Below are 19,434 nucleotides of genomic sequence, written 5' to 3'. Positions count from 1 at the left end.
TCTTCCCACCTTCTCCCCACCCTCTGCCTCTAAATGGCATTTTGGACAAACATGGCTGGACAACCCTGCCTGACGCTATCAGAGATTGGACAGAGGCCGTTCTCTCCATTTAAAGACTAAAGCATATACATTACCCTTCCTTCAGGACCACACGCTCTGTTCTCATTAACAGCACACAGAATATCTCTGCTTAGTGAGGAAGTTGAGCACACATTTATTTCTGGCCTCTAGAGACAGGCCTAAACTGCCACACACCTGGAGTGGCAAGGGACAAGAATGCCCAACAGGATTCTTTCTGACAGTGTCCTGGGTGAGTGCTACAGGGGGGGTGTTTGTTGATTTTGTTGTTTGGTTTTGGTTTTGTTTGGGTTTTTTATTTTGATTTTGGGTGTCTTTTTTCACAACCAGTCAGCTGCTAATGTGATTTTTTGTAGTAACATAGACAGCCACTACCTGTGCTTGATCTCCATAGACCTTAGGTCTATGGAGATGAGAAAGAAGCAACTGGTTAGATGCAGTGATCCAAAACCCAATTCTTTCTTGAAAGGAGAGTTCATAATGTCAGAACTACTAATACCCAAATGCAACTCAAGATAGTACAAAAACTGGAAAGAAAGGAAAACTTTCTGCTGAAACACAGTAAAAACCATAGCTCTGAGGTTCTGATCACTGCATAGTTTTGGGATGGCTTAAACTTTAATGCAACAATTTCCTAAAATGGGAAGATTATGGCAATAGAGCTTGAGACTTTCTAGATATTTTCTAGGCAAATTCCTTGTGATCTTTTTAAAGCATAAGATTAGAGTTTTATAACATAAAGATTGTATTATGACTTTTCTCTAAGTAATGCAGGTACAATCTTGTTCCTTCTGAAAAGTTCCATCACTAACTTATTGTCAGAAAAACTAAGCTGCTATTGAAGAGTTATTTTGTTTTGAGAATGAGACATTATCCATTTCCAAAGAAAGACTTTAAAAATCTTTGTCATGTAGGCAGTAGTAAATCTGCTCTTGGTAAAAAGAATAGAAGCAGTCTGGTTTTATGGGGCTAATTATTGCTTGGAAATGGAAAGTTTGGGATTATTCTGCATTTCTCTGATACTATTAAAAATGTTGTGGGGCTTTTCATCTTTTTCCCCAAGACCCATGGCTTTATTTCACTTCACATACATCTCACAAACATTATCACTTTGTATTGGGTTTGCATGGCGAGGTTTTGGTAGTGGGGGTGCCACGGGGTTGTTCTGTCTGAGCAGCTGGTAGAAGCTTCCCTTGTGTCTGATGAAGCCCACACCATCCATCTCCAACATGGACCTACAAAGCAGAGCAGTTTGTTTTACGGTTCTGGCATCAATTCTGTTCCTCCTGCTGGGAATAACCCAGAGTAATACATTGTTGCTGACAGTCAGAGGCTGTATCAGCTCTCATGCCAGCTAGCAACTTCCACAGTGCAGTGGCTGTGGAAAAAGAATACGAAATAACCCTAAAAGGAACACAATAGTCAGGAGACAGAGCCTATGAGAAAAAAACCAAACCAAACTGTTACACATGTAGCTTTGCCACTCCTGTTCAATAACACTACAAGTTTCACTGTTGATACATATAGTAATAACTCAACAACGGATACTTTTCATAGATAGTTTTGACACATGGTGTCATACTTGTTCGCACAAGATTAGGGAAACTGCAAGTCAAGTGAAGAAGAGATATTACAATCTTGAGGCTCAAAAATGCAAGCTGTCCAAAAGAGAGAGGTTTCAAGTGAGTGCTGCCATTCTATAACAGGCATAAGCCTTTTTTTGTTTACAGATACTTTCAATTTGGGATTCTAAAGTTATGTCAGACAGAAATGCAAGAAGAGATTCAGGTAAAATCTTAATGCCTTTGGCTCCTGTTTTCATATCCTCAAATTCAAGCTTCTTATTGACAACTGAATTATGAGTGCCACCCCTCTTATTACAAATAGGTGTTTTCTCATTGGCTTCAGGGGGAAAAAAAAAAAAAGAAAAAAAAAGGAAAAAAAAAAAGATATAATTTCTATGTGATTTCATCTTAACTGTTTTAGGGGGTCCAACAGAAAAGTCTGCTATCTGAAATAAGCCAAATATTTCACTTCTGCTACAGGTAATTTGTCTGTGAATATGTTATCAATCCATAGAAAAAGCTCACTTCAACTGTTTCAAAGTTTAGGAATCCTACTTTACAAATTCACTGTATGTGATAAGCATGCATGCAGAGTTCATACCTTCTTTTCCACAAAGAGTTTTGAGTTGTATTAGCTTTCAGATAACAGGTAGGCAGGAGAATTAAGTGAGATGCTGGCAGTCTGCGTGAGCAGCTCCCTAAACATCTGATAATGAAAAACGTCTCTCCGTGTCACTTACAAAGCTTTCCTCATTAACTTTGTAAGTCAGGCTGGTGCTTCCAATAAGCACTCGATTTTGCATTTTCTACCAGCATACATTTACTTATGAGAACTCCTAAACAAAGAAAACATACATAATTATAGGGCTAGAAGTTTACAAGGTGGGTCACATTTGATGACCTGCTATATTTTCTTCTACTTTCCTTGCTAATGCTATGATTTGCATCTCAACATCCAAGTACATGCCCATTATAGGGAGAAAGCAAGCTGTACTTTTCTTAATTAAGCAGTAGTTCTATAAACCATCAGAGGCTGGTATTATTTCAGTATTTTAGAGGAATACAGAGTAATCAGTAGCCAAGAGAAGAATAGAAAAGCCCAGCCCATGCAAAACTGGAAGTAAATCATTGGGCAATATTTTTTGCATCACCTGATCATTCAAAACATTTGATGATAGGATGTCTCAGAGATGCCTGTGAACTTTGACCAGTAAGATTCTTAAGGAATTATGCTGGGAGGTAGCACCATGTCCATACCAGATTCTCCTCATACTGCAATGAATCCAGGTTGTCTTAAGAAATCATTGTACATGGGAATTTGATTTCCAGAAATGTGTACAAGTCAACAGTGATGAGTTCTGACAGCTCCAGCCTATGATGAGCATTTCCCCTTGTGGAATAAGAATCATCTGGCATGCCTGCCTCACACATACCAGCAGACCACTATCTCATTCATTACTTCAGTGTTGAGTCATGACAAACGACACTCCTAAGGGGCAATCTGGTAACAGGAACTCAACTGTCAGCAGCATCACTGCATCACTTGTGATGCATCAATTATTCTTCACATGACTAATTATTAACATCTATCATTTTCTTTTTCAGTAATGTATTTGGTGAGGCACTGCAAGGTCCAAATCCTGAAACCCTTGATCTGTCATACCATTTAAACTGCATCTCAATATCCTGCAGGCACTGGGTATTTTTATTTCCTCTCCTTTAACGTTTACAAATACAAATTCATTATTATTTGTGAAAGAGGGGGTAGAAAGCTTTCAAAATCTCAATCAAAAACTCTAAAAATCATTCCATTAATTGACTACCCTGAAGATCTTCTCAAAAATCTTTCTGATGACTTTTAATCTTTCTTTTTAAACAATACTCTCATTTGTATATGATTTTACTGAAGATCAGCATTTAAAGGGGTCCTACCCCTGCATAATCCTCTGTTCAATAAGTTCCTCATAAAGAAACAAAAACCCCAAACCCCTGATATTCAGAAACTCTTATAGTCTGAGTTATAACAGCTTAATGCAGTTCCAAATATATCCTAACTTCAGACAAAATTAAACAAGAAAATTACAGCTGTTCCTTTTACTCATGTTAGAAGTGTCTTCAGTAAAATGCAAACTCCTTTTCCCTTGCAAAGCTGCCATTTTGTAAGCTGACTTACAACAACTCTGGAAATGGTGTTCCAGAAATTATTTCCAGCAGTATATCCTTCAGCCAGTGACAACCAAAGACAGAAGGCTTGCCAGAACCAAAAACTGTCTTCAGGTAGGCTTCGCTAACACCAGTCGGCCACCACTGCAGCTGTGCTCACCCACAGCAAAGTTTCATCAGCTCTAGTACCAACTCTGAACAGAGCATCAGGAGTGACATGAAGACTGCAGAGGACTTTCCCTCTGTACAAACATTTTAGTACTGTGTTGCAAGACATCGTTTATCTGCGTCGCTCTGCTCACTCCTGGTACTGACAGGTTGTGTCACCAATATGAGAATTCTTCCCCTTATTTTCTCATTGTACAGCTCCTGCCAGTTCCATGACATGTTTTCCTACCATTCCAGGATTTCCTCTCATCTTTTGACAAAGGACTAGGCCATTATAATTTTTTCCAAGTGGAAGAACATTTCCCATACATATGTCACTTTCAAAAGCCAAGTTCACTTTTGGTGACAGTCATGGTTTCCCATTCAGAGGGACCCTTTCTGAAGCTAAATCCAGATTACTTATTAACTTCCCTCTACCTGTTCTCCTACCTGGTCATCTGCACTGTGTGCGTGGGATATTCCTTGTTTACTCCGCCCTTGTTGATGTCAACTGGCAGGGTGACAGATGTGGCACTAAGTCAGATGTCACTGCTGTCCTGTTGGGAGGACTTACCTGTCAGTGAAACATGACCTTCAGATCCACACTTCTGAACACACCTGACAACCTCCTTTTCCACCACTGAACACCTCTCGGTGTTTTCCAGCTTCACAGGACAGACACAGGTGCCTATGTGCACCCAAAGGATTAAGTTTCAGTGTTTCCTTCATTCCAGGACAGGGATGGGTAACAATCTCAGAGCTGAATTTCCTCAAAGGGCATTTAAAAAACATTGTTTGAGAATCAAATTTTTCCATGCTCACTACTGTTATTCAGGGAAAGCACCAAAGCAGATGTGGCATAGCATAATGTCACAGGTTAATGTACACATATACTGTCAGTTAAATGTAGAGAGGAAGACAGTACAGAAGAAATCAAACCATCCTGAATCCCATAAACTTCAGTTCTTTGTACAGCCTAATCAACACTGGAATAGAAATTGGGACGGGAGTAACTATAAGCATCACTCCACAATGAAAGTATTTTCAAATCAGAGAAAACGACATCAGATCCAGAGGAATCTCTGAATTCTGAAAATGAAAAGAAAGTGTGAGACTAGTTATGAGAAATTCTAAACAGTCTGCAGGTCTTGTTCTTTACAAAACATTGATAGCAACAATTACAAATCTGTAATGCATACTCATACATGGTAAATAAGGATTAACTGTTCATGAACTGTACTGGTGATGGCATTTACACACTTGCTTCTGTTTTTGTGGAAAATAAAAAAAAAACAAAAACCCTCAGGCATAAGGGTAAGACGCCATTTGGAGATTCATTGACAGAATGTTGCAAGTACTTCCTTCAGAAAACCGCTAAAACTGGTTTAGCTCTTCCTTTTCATGACAAGGCTGTGTTTATTCTAGACTTTGATGTAGATTTCCAAGTAGCAATAATACTTCCAATGGTCACATAATATTGAATTTCACACAATTACACAAAGAGGCTTTATTCCATAAAACAGGAAGATGTTACATGTATGAAATAAATAACTATGCTTAAAGATAGAATTTCTTTTCAAAGAAATTCTGTTCCTAATACACAAAAATGTTTATTAATACAAATCCCCACAAGCATTATTATACACAGTGCCAACATTTCCATACAAGGACCTTGGATGTCAAATCAGGGTTTGGAGCAGTTTAAGGCAAACACTAGTTTATCACATTTGATTGCATATCATCTCTTGCACAAACACAAACTTTTAGATCTCTGTTGTTTCAAAATTCATACTTTTAAATCGTTCTTCAAGCACATCAGAATATTCATCACTGTCTGCACTACTGAAATTTGTATCAGACTCCAGCTCATCCTTCAACTTACTGCTCTCTTGGCCACTTTCAGTAGTCTCACTCTCAGTTCTGTCTTGTCCTTTATCAATCCTGTAGAAAGCAAGAGGGATGTCATCACCACCCACTTCTGGAACTTAAACAAGAATGGGACAGAAAATAGAATATTCTCCTGACATTCCATCACAATATAAGACAGAAGATGGCAGGAGTTGGGAAGAAGTAGAAGAGGGGCAAAAAAGTCCCTAAAGTTACATCACACTGAATAGGAAGGAAGGATATAAAACACAGAAAAGTATGCAGTACAGTATTTAGTACAGAAGAGACTGTAAAGAAAAATATTTGAACAGCTTGACCAAGTAAGCAACTGCTGGACAATTGTCACAAACTAGTAAATGATTGTTTTATGTATCATGCTCAATAAAGAGAGAACTCTAGTAAAAGAATAAAAAAAGGCAAAAGCTTGCTAAATATACTGTGCTAACTGTGCTCAATATCAGTCCTTGTTTGGTTCTTCTGTTCACTAGTAACTGAATCATCAAGTGGCAGACAAAATGCAAACAGTCAATTGGCTTATGCATATTTTATGATGCTCTGCACCAAGAGCTGTTTTGAAGTGCTTTGCTCTTAAGGAAGATATGCAATTTACCCTTTGGTGTTAAAATGTCTTATCCAAGTAGGACTTTTTTATGGCTCAGCCCCACTAACATCAATAATCATTTCACCCCTAGTTTCATCTGAAGAAAGTGAGGAAAATGACTCTCACTGATTCCTGTTGGGATTATTGAGAATATAGCATAAAGCACAACACCTTCTCAGCAGTTTCCAAACAAGGTTTATTACAAGTGGAATAAACACTGAAGGACTGAAACTATGTACTCTGTGAGCTACTTACGGAATTACTATTTCTTCTTGTTTCCCACATTTAGCACAAATTTCTAGTTTACCAGCACATGGTCGACAAATAATATGATAAGGATCTTTTACAGTCTTCTGGAGGCACTTCACACTGTGGAGAAAGAAAACATGATTAAAAAAATATTGTGGACACTTATTAAACATTCTGCATTCAAATACAATATAGACACACTCCACAAAAGAGGAACAACACGTTTTAAGTCAGTTTCAAATGAAACACTTGGTGTTTTATCAAGTAGCACTATCAAAATCACCCCCTCCCTTACCTTTTTCAGGAAGCATTATTTAAAAGAGTACTGAAGAAGAAACATTAAATCAAGATTTTTATATTTGACAAAAGAAACATTTCCATTCCATTCAGTAGGTAGTTTTTACTTTAGAAGTTGCATCATTTTTGATTTGATCATTTGATGATAAAAGTAGCATATGGCATAAAAAAGTACATCGATTTTACAAATAAAAAGCTTACAGTTCAAACACTGCAATGACTTCCTCTTGAACTTCTCAGACTATAAACTGAGTCAGTGCTAGACTTTGTTTTCTACGAACACAAGCCTGCATGGAACAATATTCTCAACAAACCCAGCCTAATAACGAAGAGGGTTTGGGCTATTCCTTTTAAAAATATGATAAAACTCTGTAGACCTAGCAATTTCCAAAATGCCATGGCTTAACATTCAGGTGACATTTCTAAAGTCTTGTGTATCTGGAGAACATAACCCAGAACAATATACCCCATGTAACACTGCTGTCTTGAAAGTAATTTCCTTGGTTCTCATGCCCTCAAAATTCTTCCCTGGCATGTCATACTAAACAGGGGCACTACCAATGCAAGGCAGATTTATATACCTTTTAAAAAATAGTTTAACTTCTAATAATTATCACTTGAAATAAAGTAGGGAAAGCCTGTGGTTCTACTTAACATTCGTAATTTTAAAGATGTTAAAAAACTAAAGATAAGTTGAGGTACAGAGAAGTCCTCCATTCCCATCTCTTGCAATATAAAGAATTCATTCTTTTTAAAAATGGTCATATTTTTAATGTCTAGTATGCTTTTACTTCACCCAGAAGCTTCATCTGCCAAAAATTTTCAGTCTTGTCCTTTCAGAACAGTGGCTCACCCAGCCACTGCACTGCTGAAATCTAGAAATCATCACCTGTAAAGCGAGGATGCTCTGAAGCACAACTTCCTTGTTCAAAAATATGAGGGAGAACATCACATATTCTGTTACAAGCTGCTGTTCTACAATGTCACTTTTCCTACTTCCAATGCTTCCCTGATTTACATGGGGTTTTTGCCTGCTTTCCTCCGTTTCAGAAAAAAACAGGATGCACATAGTTGTTTGAGAAAGAGTTAAAAAACCACAAAAGCCAGCTTCATCTGTGATGCACAGAACCCAGAATGTTTATTTTTTATACAGCAAGCCTTCTACCTAATAATTTATTTTTTACACAGAAGGGTGAAACTGATTACTAACATCAAAATACCTGTTGCATATATGTTTGCATATTAAAAAGTAAAATTTTACACAAGTGGGGAATATACCATGAATAAACACTTCTTCCCTTTTGATCTACTGAAAACCAAAATAAAATACACCATCAGCTCAGGGAACTGCACACACATTCGCAAAACCTCTTCAAGCAGTTCCTAAGTATTTCAGAAGTTTGTAACTGACAGCAACACTGAGATGCTGAGCAAGCTACTGTGACAAACGTGGCTGTATCGTGCACCACAGCCCAGCTGTGGTTTCTCTCAGTTCAATATTTTGTTGCTGAAACACTGGCTGTGTCTGCTACCACAGGAGGTAAGGACCTCTGCAGCTGAGCAAATAAGAAGGAAGCAGAGACCATCTGCCTCAGAAAACTAAAATAATTTTTATGTTTGTGATAGGTTAAAATATTTATAATCTTTGTTATACAGTTATACAAAACCAAGTAATACAGAACCATATGCAAACAATGTCAACATTCACTACTTGGGATCATAGTTTCTTACAGAAAAGGAGCAAACATGCTAAGAGGTAATGAAATGCATGTTTGCACTAATGCAAACATTAGTGAAGTACAGAAGTCAAGAGATGTGCAGATCCCTCTAATACAGACTTGAAACAAGACTTAGATAATCATGTTACAACAGGTTCAGGTTTGACTTTTTCTTCAGGAGGATGCACTGATGGTCGTGGAAACTTATGGGTCCACAGTTCAACCAGTTTTAACAGCAAAGAGGGAAGCAATTGCTTTTCCTCTGTGTCTTCTCTTCAAAAGTTTAAGACAAAAGACTTATGAATTAGAAAATTAACATTGCCTATATAGTCATTGCAGACTCCAAATTTGAAAAATGTTGCATAACAGCAGCTTCTTTCATGAGTTTCCAAAGCCAGAATATTTTCCAAAAGCTCACAAATGACATGATCAACAATTAATAAAAAGTATCTTAACTCACCATTTTTTAGGTTTTGTCAGTAGTTTGTACTTTCTGAATTTTACTCGCCACTCCAAGATACCTTTGCAATGCTGACACACTCCATCATGAAGCTTAGCATTTATTTTCTGAATAAATAAATAAAAATAAAAATACATTGATGACTTCCTCCAGTGAAGAGTATAATCTTGCTTAGAAAGCATTTTCACCCGCTATATGATTAATACAGTACTATAGATATGTTTGCTTGATATTAACATTAAGCATTTCATATACATTTAGGTCTAGCAATTTTCTTCAATGGAAAGAGTACCTTAAGGTTAAAGACTACATTAACATTATTATTATAATTTTAATATTCTTGACAGTAGTAGTTCTTTATGTTGTTATATTGTTGATAATTGATTACTGTAGGTATTTTATTCTTTTCATCTCTAGACATTTTACCAAATGGATTTAAGAAGAAATGAGCCCTGAATTACAGTTTTTGTCCAAAGAAGACACCTTACAAGACTTAGCATATAACTTACTATTGTTGAAGCTATTACTATACTACATAGTTTAAACAGTCCCAGGATTTTTTCTCAGATAACAATGAAGTAGAATCCACACACTACTTGCAGTCAAATTATTCAGTCTCTCTCTAATCCTAGCCTTCTTTTATGGAAAATACTTTTGCTTTCTGTACCTAAGACAAAATCCTTAAAATGGTAATTTAAACCATGGTATTATTTTCAAGACAATGAAAAATTTACCTTAATATCTCCTACAACATTTTGTGTTTAACTTTCTCAGAAACATAAAATGTCACCTGGCCAGTAGTATCTGCACAAGAGAAGTTATTCTCAGATGGGAAGTGATACCAAACCATACTCTTACCTTAAACAACAAGCAACATCCTTGTATGCTCAACCTAATTTTGTTTCTTCTCAATCTAAGAAGGCCAGCAGTACTGTTATCTATCACATGGATTTTCATATTCATTCAAAAATTTAAAAGTATAAATTTCACAATTTAAAAAAGCATGTAATAAAATATGTATTTTTAAAGGTAGTTTTTAAATGGCTACCATATCAACATTGCATTATTAAAGTGGTTTAAACCACGTCTGCTTTTTACCATACCTAAAAGGAGTGATTCTGTATTAATCTGGATTACAGTTCATATTATTCTTTCACAGATAAACTGAAAAAGGTTATTCTATGAATACAGAATCTTCTGAAGTAATTTCCTGCCTTTGTGACCCACAAGAGCTTCCTACTACTCCACAAAGCTCTACTTCAATTCAGAAGACAAAAAAAAAGCAAGCCAAGCTTTAAAAATACAGTATCTTATTATATTCCAAAAATGTATACGGCAGAGGAAATGCTACTTTCAAGTGAAACTATACTCTGAGACTTGTGTTCCATTATCTCCTTTTTTATTAAACTTACACATCCAGTACGAGTTTTCCCATGATATGGTTAACTGAAGGTGCGGTGCTTTCTGGCTGTTTCCTAAATAATCAAATGCAGACTTGGCATATTAAGAAACCAACCAAACAAGGTTTTGCATACTGCGTGAATATTCAATACAGAAAGCTGTGGTTCTGATGCATTACAAATGTATTTTCAAAAAAAATACAAGCAATTTGTTAATGCGCAAAATTTCTGAGATAAGAAAATCATTGGTAAGTTCTCAGCAGATATCTGTTAAAAGCAATTCAATATGTCATAAATCAATATCTTGCAATTCAAACCGCTGTGAGCAGTGCCTGTGCTCAGTCTTTCAAAACTCATGCAGTTCAAAGATAAGCCTTCTTTTCAGTGCTTGACCAGCACGGAGTACGACTCCAAGCGGTATAGCCCACATAAGCTTCCGGCAACTGGTAAACTAGCCAGAACTTCCCAGCGCTCCCCCTCACTCGCCTGACTTGCATCGACTGGTAATGCAGGAGGGGAGTAAGATACAAACACTGTAATTTGTTTCTCCAGGTGGGGATACATTTATTAACACAGCTATTTTCAGTTTTGCTAAGGCAGAACCCAGTGAATGCCAAAAGACTGCAGTAGCTTAAACTGAAGGCAGATGGTTGTCTTTCCAAAGAAGCAGGTAGCTTCCTGGATGAAGACAGCGTCCTTGGCTGGGGCTGGGGTCAGGAGACACTTTGTGATGCAGGGGCAGGCTCAGCAATGCCTAAAGCACTTGGAATGCAAGAGGCCGTGCTCAGGACTGCATGTGGCACTCCCAGTGCAGAAGAATGAAATAGGAACTACTTCAGAAACCTCTCATCTGAAGCAAATGCAAAGTTCATCAAACAGGCAGCCTATTACAAATTCTGCTAAATATTTGCTATGAAACAAGGAAATACGCATAGTTATTATTAGTGGAGCTTTATAAAGCTCTTCCCCATCCCAATACTCTTACCATCTGGCTCCAGAATACACAATGATCACACAGTGATGCATTTCTTTTTTTTTCTTTTTCTTTTTTCAGTCAAACTGAAACACTGACCATCCCAAAAGCCAAAGATGCCAAAGATGAAGGGGCACTACAGCAGGGCATAGGCAATCCTGGAGGTTCCTAGCATACACTGATGACAACTGGCTACTCCAAGTGATAGAAGAGCCAACAAGGAGAGGTGCTGTGCTGGACCTTGCTCTCACCAACAAGGAGGGGCTGGTGAACGTGAAGCTCAAGAGCAGCCTGGGCTGCAGTGATCATGAAGTGGCAGATTTTAAGGTCCTTGGGGCAGTGAGGAGTGTGGGAAGAAGATCACTACCCTGGACTAAAAGAGGGCAGACTTTGGCATGTTCAAGGATCTCCTCAGTAGAGTGCCATGGGATAGGACCCTGGAGGGAAGAGTGGCCCAAGAGAGCTGGATGATATTGAAGGGCTGTCTCCTTCAGGTACAAGTGCAATGCATCCCTACAAAGAGGAAATCAAGAAAGAAAACCAAGAGGCCTGCATGGATGAACATGGATGAGCTCCCTGGAGAACCTTAAACAGGTAGCTTACAGAGGGTGCAAGCAGGGAAAAGTACCCTGGGAGGAATACACAGAAATCGTCCAAAGACCCAGGGAGATGGTTAGGAAAGTTAAGTACTGGCAAAATAAATCTGGCAAAGGACACCAAGGGTAAGAAATAAAAGGTTCTTTAGGTACATTGGTGATAAAAGATAGACTCAGGAAAACATGGGTCCTCTCAGGAGGGATTCAGGATACCAAAGACCTGGTTACATAGGACATGGAGAAGGCATTAAGCCAGTGGGATTGAGTGTGTACCCTCAGCAAGTTTGCCAGTGACACCAACCTGTATGATGTGGTCAACACATTGAAGGGAAGGGATGCCATACAGAGGGACTTGGACAGGTTTGAGAGGTGGACCTGTACAAATCTCATGAAGTTCAACAAGGCCAAGTGCAGGGTCCTGCACCTGGGTTGTGGCAATGCCAAGCACAAATATATGGTGGGTGGAGAATGGACAGGGAGTACTCTGAGGGAAAGGACTTTGTGGGTGTTGGTGGATGAGAAGCTCAACATGAGCCAGCAGTGTGCATTTGCAGCCCACAAAGTCAGCCAGCAAGGAAAGGGAGGAGATTCTGCCCATTCACATTGCTCTTGTGAGACACCACATAGGCATTCAGCTCTGGGATCCCCAAGACAAGAAAGACATGGACATGTCGGAACAAGTCCAAAGGAGGGCCACTAAGCGGATCACAGGACTAGAGCACATCTCCTATGAAGGCAGGCTGAGAGCTGGGGCTGTTCAGCCTGGAGAAGAGAATGGGGACCTTAGAGCACCTCCCAGTACCTGAAGGGGGCTACAGGAGAGTGGGAGAGGGACTTTTACAAGAGGATGTAGTGACAAGACAAGGGGGGATGGCTTAAAACTGAAAGGGTAGGTTTAAATCAGATCTTAGGAAGAAATTCTTTACTGCGAGAGTGGTGAGGCACTGGAACAGGTTGACCAGAAAAGCTGAGGATGGCCCACCCCTGGCAGTGCTCAAGACCAGGCTGGATGGGGCTCTGAGCAACCGGGTCTAGAGGAAGGTGTCTCTGCTTACGACAGGGGGGGTGGAACTAGACAATCTTTAAGGTCCCTTTCAACTCAAACCATTATATGATTCTATAATCACATTTATGTGTGTCAAAAATCACATTAAGCATCCTGATCCAGGGATAAAGATGCCTGGACTTTTCAACATGATAAGACCACAAATCTTACACAGCTACTCATGAAGAAATCACATTGCATCTGCTCAGAAGGTCACAAACTGGAAAAAAGACAACAGCTTTGAAGTTCTAATTTTCTCCTTCTAAGGGGCACACATACAGCATCTTCTTCCTCTTCAGCAATTTCCTGTACTTTTTATTCAATTTTGATACTTCAATACAGGGCGTTGTCATTAATCATTGGCTCAGCACAGCTGAATACACGAGAGACTACAACTCTACAACCCGATCAGGCAGTTGGTTTAGAAAGGCAATAGAGAATGATGGATTGATGTAAAGAAAGCAGTTACAGAGTTTAACTTGTGTTTGTCTTTTAGATTTATTTTGCTCAGGAAAAAAAAAAAAGCATGATATTTAAATGGTACTATTATTAAAACAAGTTTCTAATTTACTGTGGCTTTTTACACTTAATTCAGCATTTCCTCTGGCCAAAAAAACCCGTAACATACCACTTTCAAAAGCAATGCAGACTTGAAGAAGTAAAGAAAACTGTCCCTAATGGAAGACTTGAATAATCTGTTTTTTCAGATTTTTGAAATTGCTAAAAAATATGTGAGAGAAGTTCTCGTAATAAACTGGAAGACAAACTTTTCTTGTTTCTCAGTTCCCAGTCAGAATGGGGAAGTCACTAGTAAAATAAAAGAAACCTCTCCGGTGCTTACTTTTCCTATTAAAACTTACTTTTTAATATATTTTCTATAGTGTTCAAACTTTCACATACTCATCTTTTCTTCCTTTTGCCCATTTAATAGCTTGCTTTCCCTTAAGGGTATAAAAAAACCCAACAACCCACACAAAGACCTGAACAAGGGTTGTAAACTTCATTATTCTTTTCCAACTTTTCTAACCACCTTTTCTGCAGGTAGTCAGGCCCTCACACACAAATAGGAGGTAGTGCTTGTGGTCTGAAATTAACTTCTTGGTGTGAAAACAACTCCAACATGTTATATTACGTTTCTGTAGCAGCAGTTTCTCTGGGGTTTTCTTTATGCTCATTTAGTCAATAGCTCTCTCTTTTCTTTAGTGTACTTTGCTCCAAGGACAAGTGCAACTCATCCAGTGCTTACATCATGTCTATACATGCTCCAGGGAAATTACAGTTATGCAATACAGACATATCTAAACAGTCTTAAAGTATGAAGCCACAAAATATTTCATGTGCACACTATACCAACATCCTCTGCCCATGTAACCCAATATTAAATCACCTAACAACCTGCCAAAAGCAGTTCAGAATGTATTAAAGCAAATGAATGCACCTACACCTAATAACTTGGCACACAAAATAATCCCTAACTAAAACTAGCATAAAATGCTCACAGGCAAGACGTAATGACAGGGCTTCAAAGAAGCTTCGCCATCTGTTTGTAAGCTTCTAATTACACGTGAACCTATGGGTATTTTGATTTCCTCTATTGAAAGCAGATTCCTGCTACTGAGCACATATCAGTGGTCTATTCTGCTGTAAATGAGTGTAATGTTAATGCCACACATAAACTTCCTTGTTTAGAAACAGAAACACAGGTGACACTGCTTCAATCAGCAAGGATGAATGCAGCACATGGATGAATGCAGCACATGGACGAATGCAGGATTTCTGAACAACTAACTTCTCAGAAAAACAAAACTCCACAGGATCTCCAGCACATGACTGTAAAGCAGCTACAGAAGGTCAGTGCAAATGGACAAATACGAAACTGAGCTACCAGATGCCAAATTTCAGGGTTCTAATACACATTTCACAGGCTGAAATTGTTCCCCCCAAGAGCTTCACTTGCTCACATATTGTATCAGTATTACTTGAAATTCCTTTTTCTACAGATATTTTCTCATCAAGTCTGTTTAAAAATTTAAGCAACATATGGATAGCATTTAAGAGAGCACTGAAAGGACTCTCACCATCTCCCCCAGAAAGAATGGAAAATACACAAAGACACATAAACACACACACACCAGACACATCTCCTGCACCTACGCACACATTCTTTCTCTCACTCTCTGCCCCACCTCCAGAGTTGGGTTAGAGTCCAGAGCAGATGTTATATTTGCTATTTTCCCTACATGAAAGATTACAACCCAAGACTGAATGTACTTCTGAACCCAGAGTAACAGGAGTGGCTAGAGAGCAGACTTCAGCCTACCAAGCTACTCTATGCTGCAGCAAGAACATAATCTAAAAAAACTGCAATATGGTTATCTAACAATTCCAGTTGGCCACCGGTTTATCTTTATCTCCCTTCTGTGCTTCAAAACATGATTATTGACTCAGCGTTCAAGCTCTATATTCAGCTGTTCTGTTCCCAGTGTTTTCCCACAGTCTCAACCAGTGTTTCCACTAAAACAAGTGATTTATTCAGGCACCCAGCTGAAAAAGTAACTGACATCAACACTGTGGTAAAGCTGAGGTTCACAGTTAATAACCCCTGAAATTTAGGGAAATGTGGATTATCATCTTGGGTGTACTTAATGAAAATAAAGAAACAGAGAAACAAAACAGTAATTTTAGTGTAAATGTGAATCACTTTGTGGTTTACCATCTTATTAGTATGGAATTCTAAATGTTCTCATTGAATGATATTTGCTTTCATTTCTAGAATTACTGCAGCTTCCATGATGACTTATGTAATATACTTTACATAAAATGTATATTCATACAACATAATGTATAGTCCTCAGCTTGGTGCTGCAAAGAGCTATTCTGGAATATACCATGTAATGCAAACACCCATCAACAAATTCCAAGATTCAATAACTAACAAGACAGTGTCTTACCCTGTCCTGGCTATTCCTTCTTCAGGTCATCCTAAGACGCAAACTTTTCCAGCATTGTTGTAGGCTGCTTTCCAAATACAGTAGAGAGGCATGGTACTTTGTTGCAAGGATGTTTCACCTCAACAAGCCTATCTCAGAGCTATGCTGTGGTAATGTTGTAGTAAAGACTGATCATTAGAGGAAAGAGAGATGGATCTTCTAGCATGTTCTGCACGTAATCAGATCTGTAGCCTTTAAGATTAGAAAATGGATGACACGGTCAGTGTCAGATAAAGAGCATAAAACATTTCAAAAAACCACAAACCAACTGGATAATGACTGCCAGCAGAGAAAAGTCAAAATACTGTTAGATCAATTTTCTCTGCACTGTTTCACTGAGAGAAACAGCAATAACACCATAATTAACTACCTCAACTCCACCCACTGTACAACCTGAAGCTCTTGTAGTAAATAATCAACGTTGCTAATGCAGTGCACAATAGCAGCAGGATCCAAATTTTAAGCTGATAAGCATTTTGCAGCCTTTCAAGATAGTATTGCATTGAAGAGTGTACAACAGTAGACAGGGCAAATACAAATACCCCCATATGTCTAACAGTGATTTACAGGAGAGCCACTCTCTTTGAGGAGATTTAAGCATTCTTTTGATCTACTGAGCTAATGAGAGGTAGAAAGGAGTAAGCCCCACACCTGTATCAGTCCTGTGATAGAATTTCTACTATTTCTTCCTTTTCCTCATCACACCTTGAACATCCATGACACATCTGATCATCCAGGAGTACAAAAGACAGAGATGCAAAACTGTCAACATTTAGCATAGTCCATATCTAAACAATGACATTGATCACCACTTTATCTTTGCTAGTCTAACTTCTTTACAAATTTCACAGACAGCACAAATGGGGCTAGTCATCATTATAATGACCCCTGTGTATCCCTGTCCTGGTTCTGGCCAAGCCAGGGTTAATTTTTCCAGGATCCAGGAGGGTCAGGGCTAGGACACAAAGGTTACTCTACACCACCTTACATCATTTTCCAGAAATGGGGGTAGGGGTCCCTTCCAGGTGACACAGCATGGTGTGGTCTGGTACCACCAGGCCATCGGTCCCACACAGTGAGCACTTGTGTGTGAATCATCTCTTCTACATTGTCATTGCTTTGTTGCTGTTACTGTTCATTTTCTTATTTCATTTGTTCTTTCCAGTAAATTGTCCCTATTTGAACCTGTGATCTTTGCCTTTTGTGCCTCCAATTCTCCTCTCCAGGGCTATTCAGGGAGAGAGGCAGGGGGAGGGGTGAGTGAGTGAGTGAGTGGTGCATGGTTTAGAGTTTCAGTGGGAACACTGAATTGGGGAATATCATGCCAAAAATACGACGATACCTTAGGACTTGAATTTTTACATGACAGTATGCCACATGAAAAAGGAATGTATCCTTCCCCTTACCACACATTATCTAACCCCAGAATAGGAAGTGCGTTCTTCAGGATGCTTCTTCCACACGCTCAGCCCTCTCCATGAACTGGCAGGCATAGAGAAGAGAAATCATTTACTTGAAATGGAAAGAAAAAAGAGACAAGTAGATGTCCACAGCAAACCCTGGCTACATTAAAAAGTATATATAATTATTTGAGTGCATGATATTGTGTAGCCAGTTCTACAGGACATAAAATATTTTTCAAGAGAAGAAAAACAGAAAAACAGCCATGTAGGTATTAAAGTGATTATTTCAGTTACAAAACTGATACCAGGATCCAGCTTCTCTTTGAAAACTTTTCTGATAGACCAACTCTCTAGGATATTTTTGTGTGTGTATGTTTGTACCCAGACAGAAAATACTCTCCTATCAGAGGTCATGCAGTGACTCACACAACAAATAATATTGTCACTGCTTAGACTCCTAGGAAAGCAGCCTGTTCAACCTGCAGAACCAGTCCTACAACAACTAAAAAAACCAACCAAAACAAACTCAGAAAAAGCCCAAACCTCCCTCTTTGGCATCAAGGCTTTAACTTACTACTATGTTCCCCTCCTCCCAGCTCTTTTTGACAACCCAAGCAGGTTCAGTTAAACGGATATTGATATGACAGAAATAGCATCAGATAAGCTCTCCTAGATTGTTCATCTTCTCTTTTGTCTTATTCACCTTCTCAGTTTAGCCTGCAAGATGAAACATCCCACTTTGGTGGTGTTACGGCTCAGACACACTGCGTGTTCTTCAACCCTTTCCCAGTATTATGTTACCAAAACTACAAGCACAGAGCGTGTTTCAAGAATATATTGTAGACCATTTCCCTTCCCTTCCTTAGAACCAAAAAAGACAAGAGTCTTCTGAAATAACAGTGAAGATGATAACATTAGTAGCAGAAGTGCCAATAGACTAGCTGAAGGCACCCTTCTATCTAACTAATCAGGAGAGCCCCTCTTTTTTTAAAAGAAATTAAAGTACACATGAAAGTTGTCTCAAAAGTATGCAAATTGAAGCTGGACATTTATATGTGTGATGGGGGGAAGATGTTCAAACTAAACTCTCAATACCTCAAGATGCCTGAGTTATGACCACTAGTCCCAAACCTTGAGAAGACCAAACACCTTTCAAGAAGTCATATGGATAATGCGCCATGGTACATTTAATTACTGCACTCACTGCCCAAATGTAAGTGCTTTATTTCAGTCTTCCTCTTAATAATTCTTTGGCTTAACTAGGTCCTTTCAGGTCATAAGTATGATTTAAGTTTCACACTACACATTTGCTCAGTGACAACTGACTGAAATGTCTTGTAACGATTCTCCCTTAGCAGCACTGTGTCTGGTGTGGGAGGACCCGGTATCTCCATCAGTAAAACGGTACCTCGGTATCCACTGCCGCGTGACTTTGTTTGCAATCCCGACGCCTTTCAGGACATGATAGCAGACCTCACAGGGACAGGCCATGGCTTCAGTGGCCGTAGAAGGACCTATCCATGCTTTGGCAAGAAACCCTTCCCACCGCTCCGGCGGTTTCAGAGGGCCGGCTTCTGACGCCGGGACAACCCCGAGCCGGCCCGGGCCCGCCCCCGCCTACCTTGCACCGGGCGCTGGTATCGTACTTGTCGTTCTTGAAGGCGCGCGCGTTCTGGTGGCGCTGGGGCCGCGTGCGCGCCACGTTCCCCCGCTCCGAGCTCATCCCGGCCGGTGCCGCGTGCCCCGGAACCGCTCCGCGGCCCCGCCCGCGCTGGGCGGTGCCGCCGGGGTGCGCGGCCATTGGCGCTCCGGCCCGCGGGGCCCCGCCCCGGCCGCCCCGGCCCCCCGGCCTCCCCGTCAGC

At 39.5% G+C, this 19,434-nt stretch overlaps 1 protein-coding gene across 1 annotated transcript; it reads right to left on the bottom strand.

Moving 5' to 3' along the window:
- Window positions 1-3,330: 3,330 nt before the first annotated feature.
- Window positions 3,331-19,334, bottom strand: CZH9orf85 (chromosome Z C9orf85 homolog). The gene is made up of 4 exons (XM_039567511.1): window positions 19,194-19,334; window positions 9,166-9,272; window positions 6,697-6,810; window positions 3,331-5,894 (listed from the first exon to the last, which is right to left on the bottom strand). Exons 1-4 carry the CDS (start codon window positions 19,293-19,295, stop codon window positions 5,717-5,719), a joined length of 501 nt encoding a protein of 166 aa, XP_039423445.1. The 5' UTR covers window positions 19,296-19,334; the 3' UTR covers window positions 3,331-5,716.
- Between the last annotated feature and the right edge of the window lie 100 nt (window positions 19,335-19,434).

Source organism: Corvus cornix, chromosome Z, assembly GCF_000738735.6.
Source record: "Corvus cornix cornix isolate S_Up_H32 chromosome Z, ASM73873v5, whole genome shotgun sequence".
Classification (NCBI taxonomy): domain Eukaryota; kingdom Metazoa; phylum Chordata; class Aves; order Passeriformes; family Corvidae; genus Corvus; species Corvus cornix.
The sequence above is the reverse complement of the archived record's forward strand: the minus strand, read 5'-3'. Positions and strand labels throughout refer to the sequence as shown.

Excerpts from the sequence above, each read along its gene's own strand:
- CZH9orf85 (XM_039567511.1), bottom strand. The coding sequence starts at position 19,295 with ATGAGCTCGGAGCGGGGGAACGTGGCGCGCACGCGGCCCCAGCGCCAC. Across the intron at positions 6,811-9,165 it reads CTGACAAAACCTAAAAAATG|TGTGAAGTGCCTCCAGAAGA; the intron begins GTGAGTTAAGAT and ends CTTTCTCCACAG. Across the intron at positions 5,895-6,696 it reads CAAGAAGAAATAGTAATTCC|GATTGATAAAGGACAAGACA; the intron begins GTAAGTAGCTCA and ends TGCTTTCTACAG.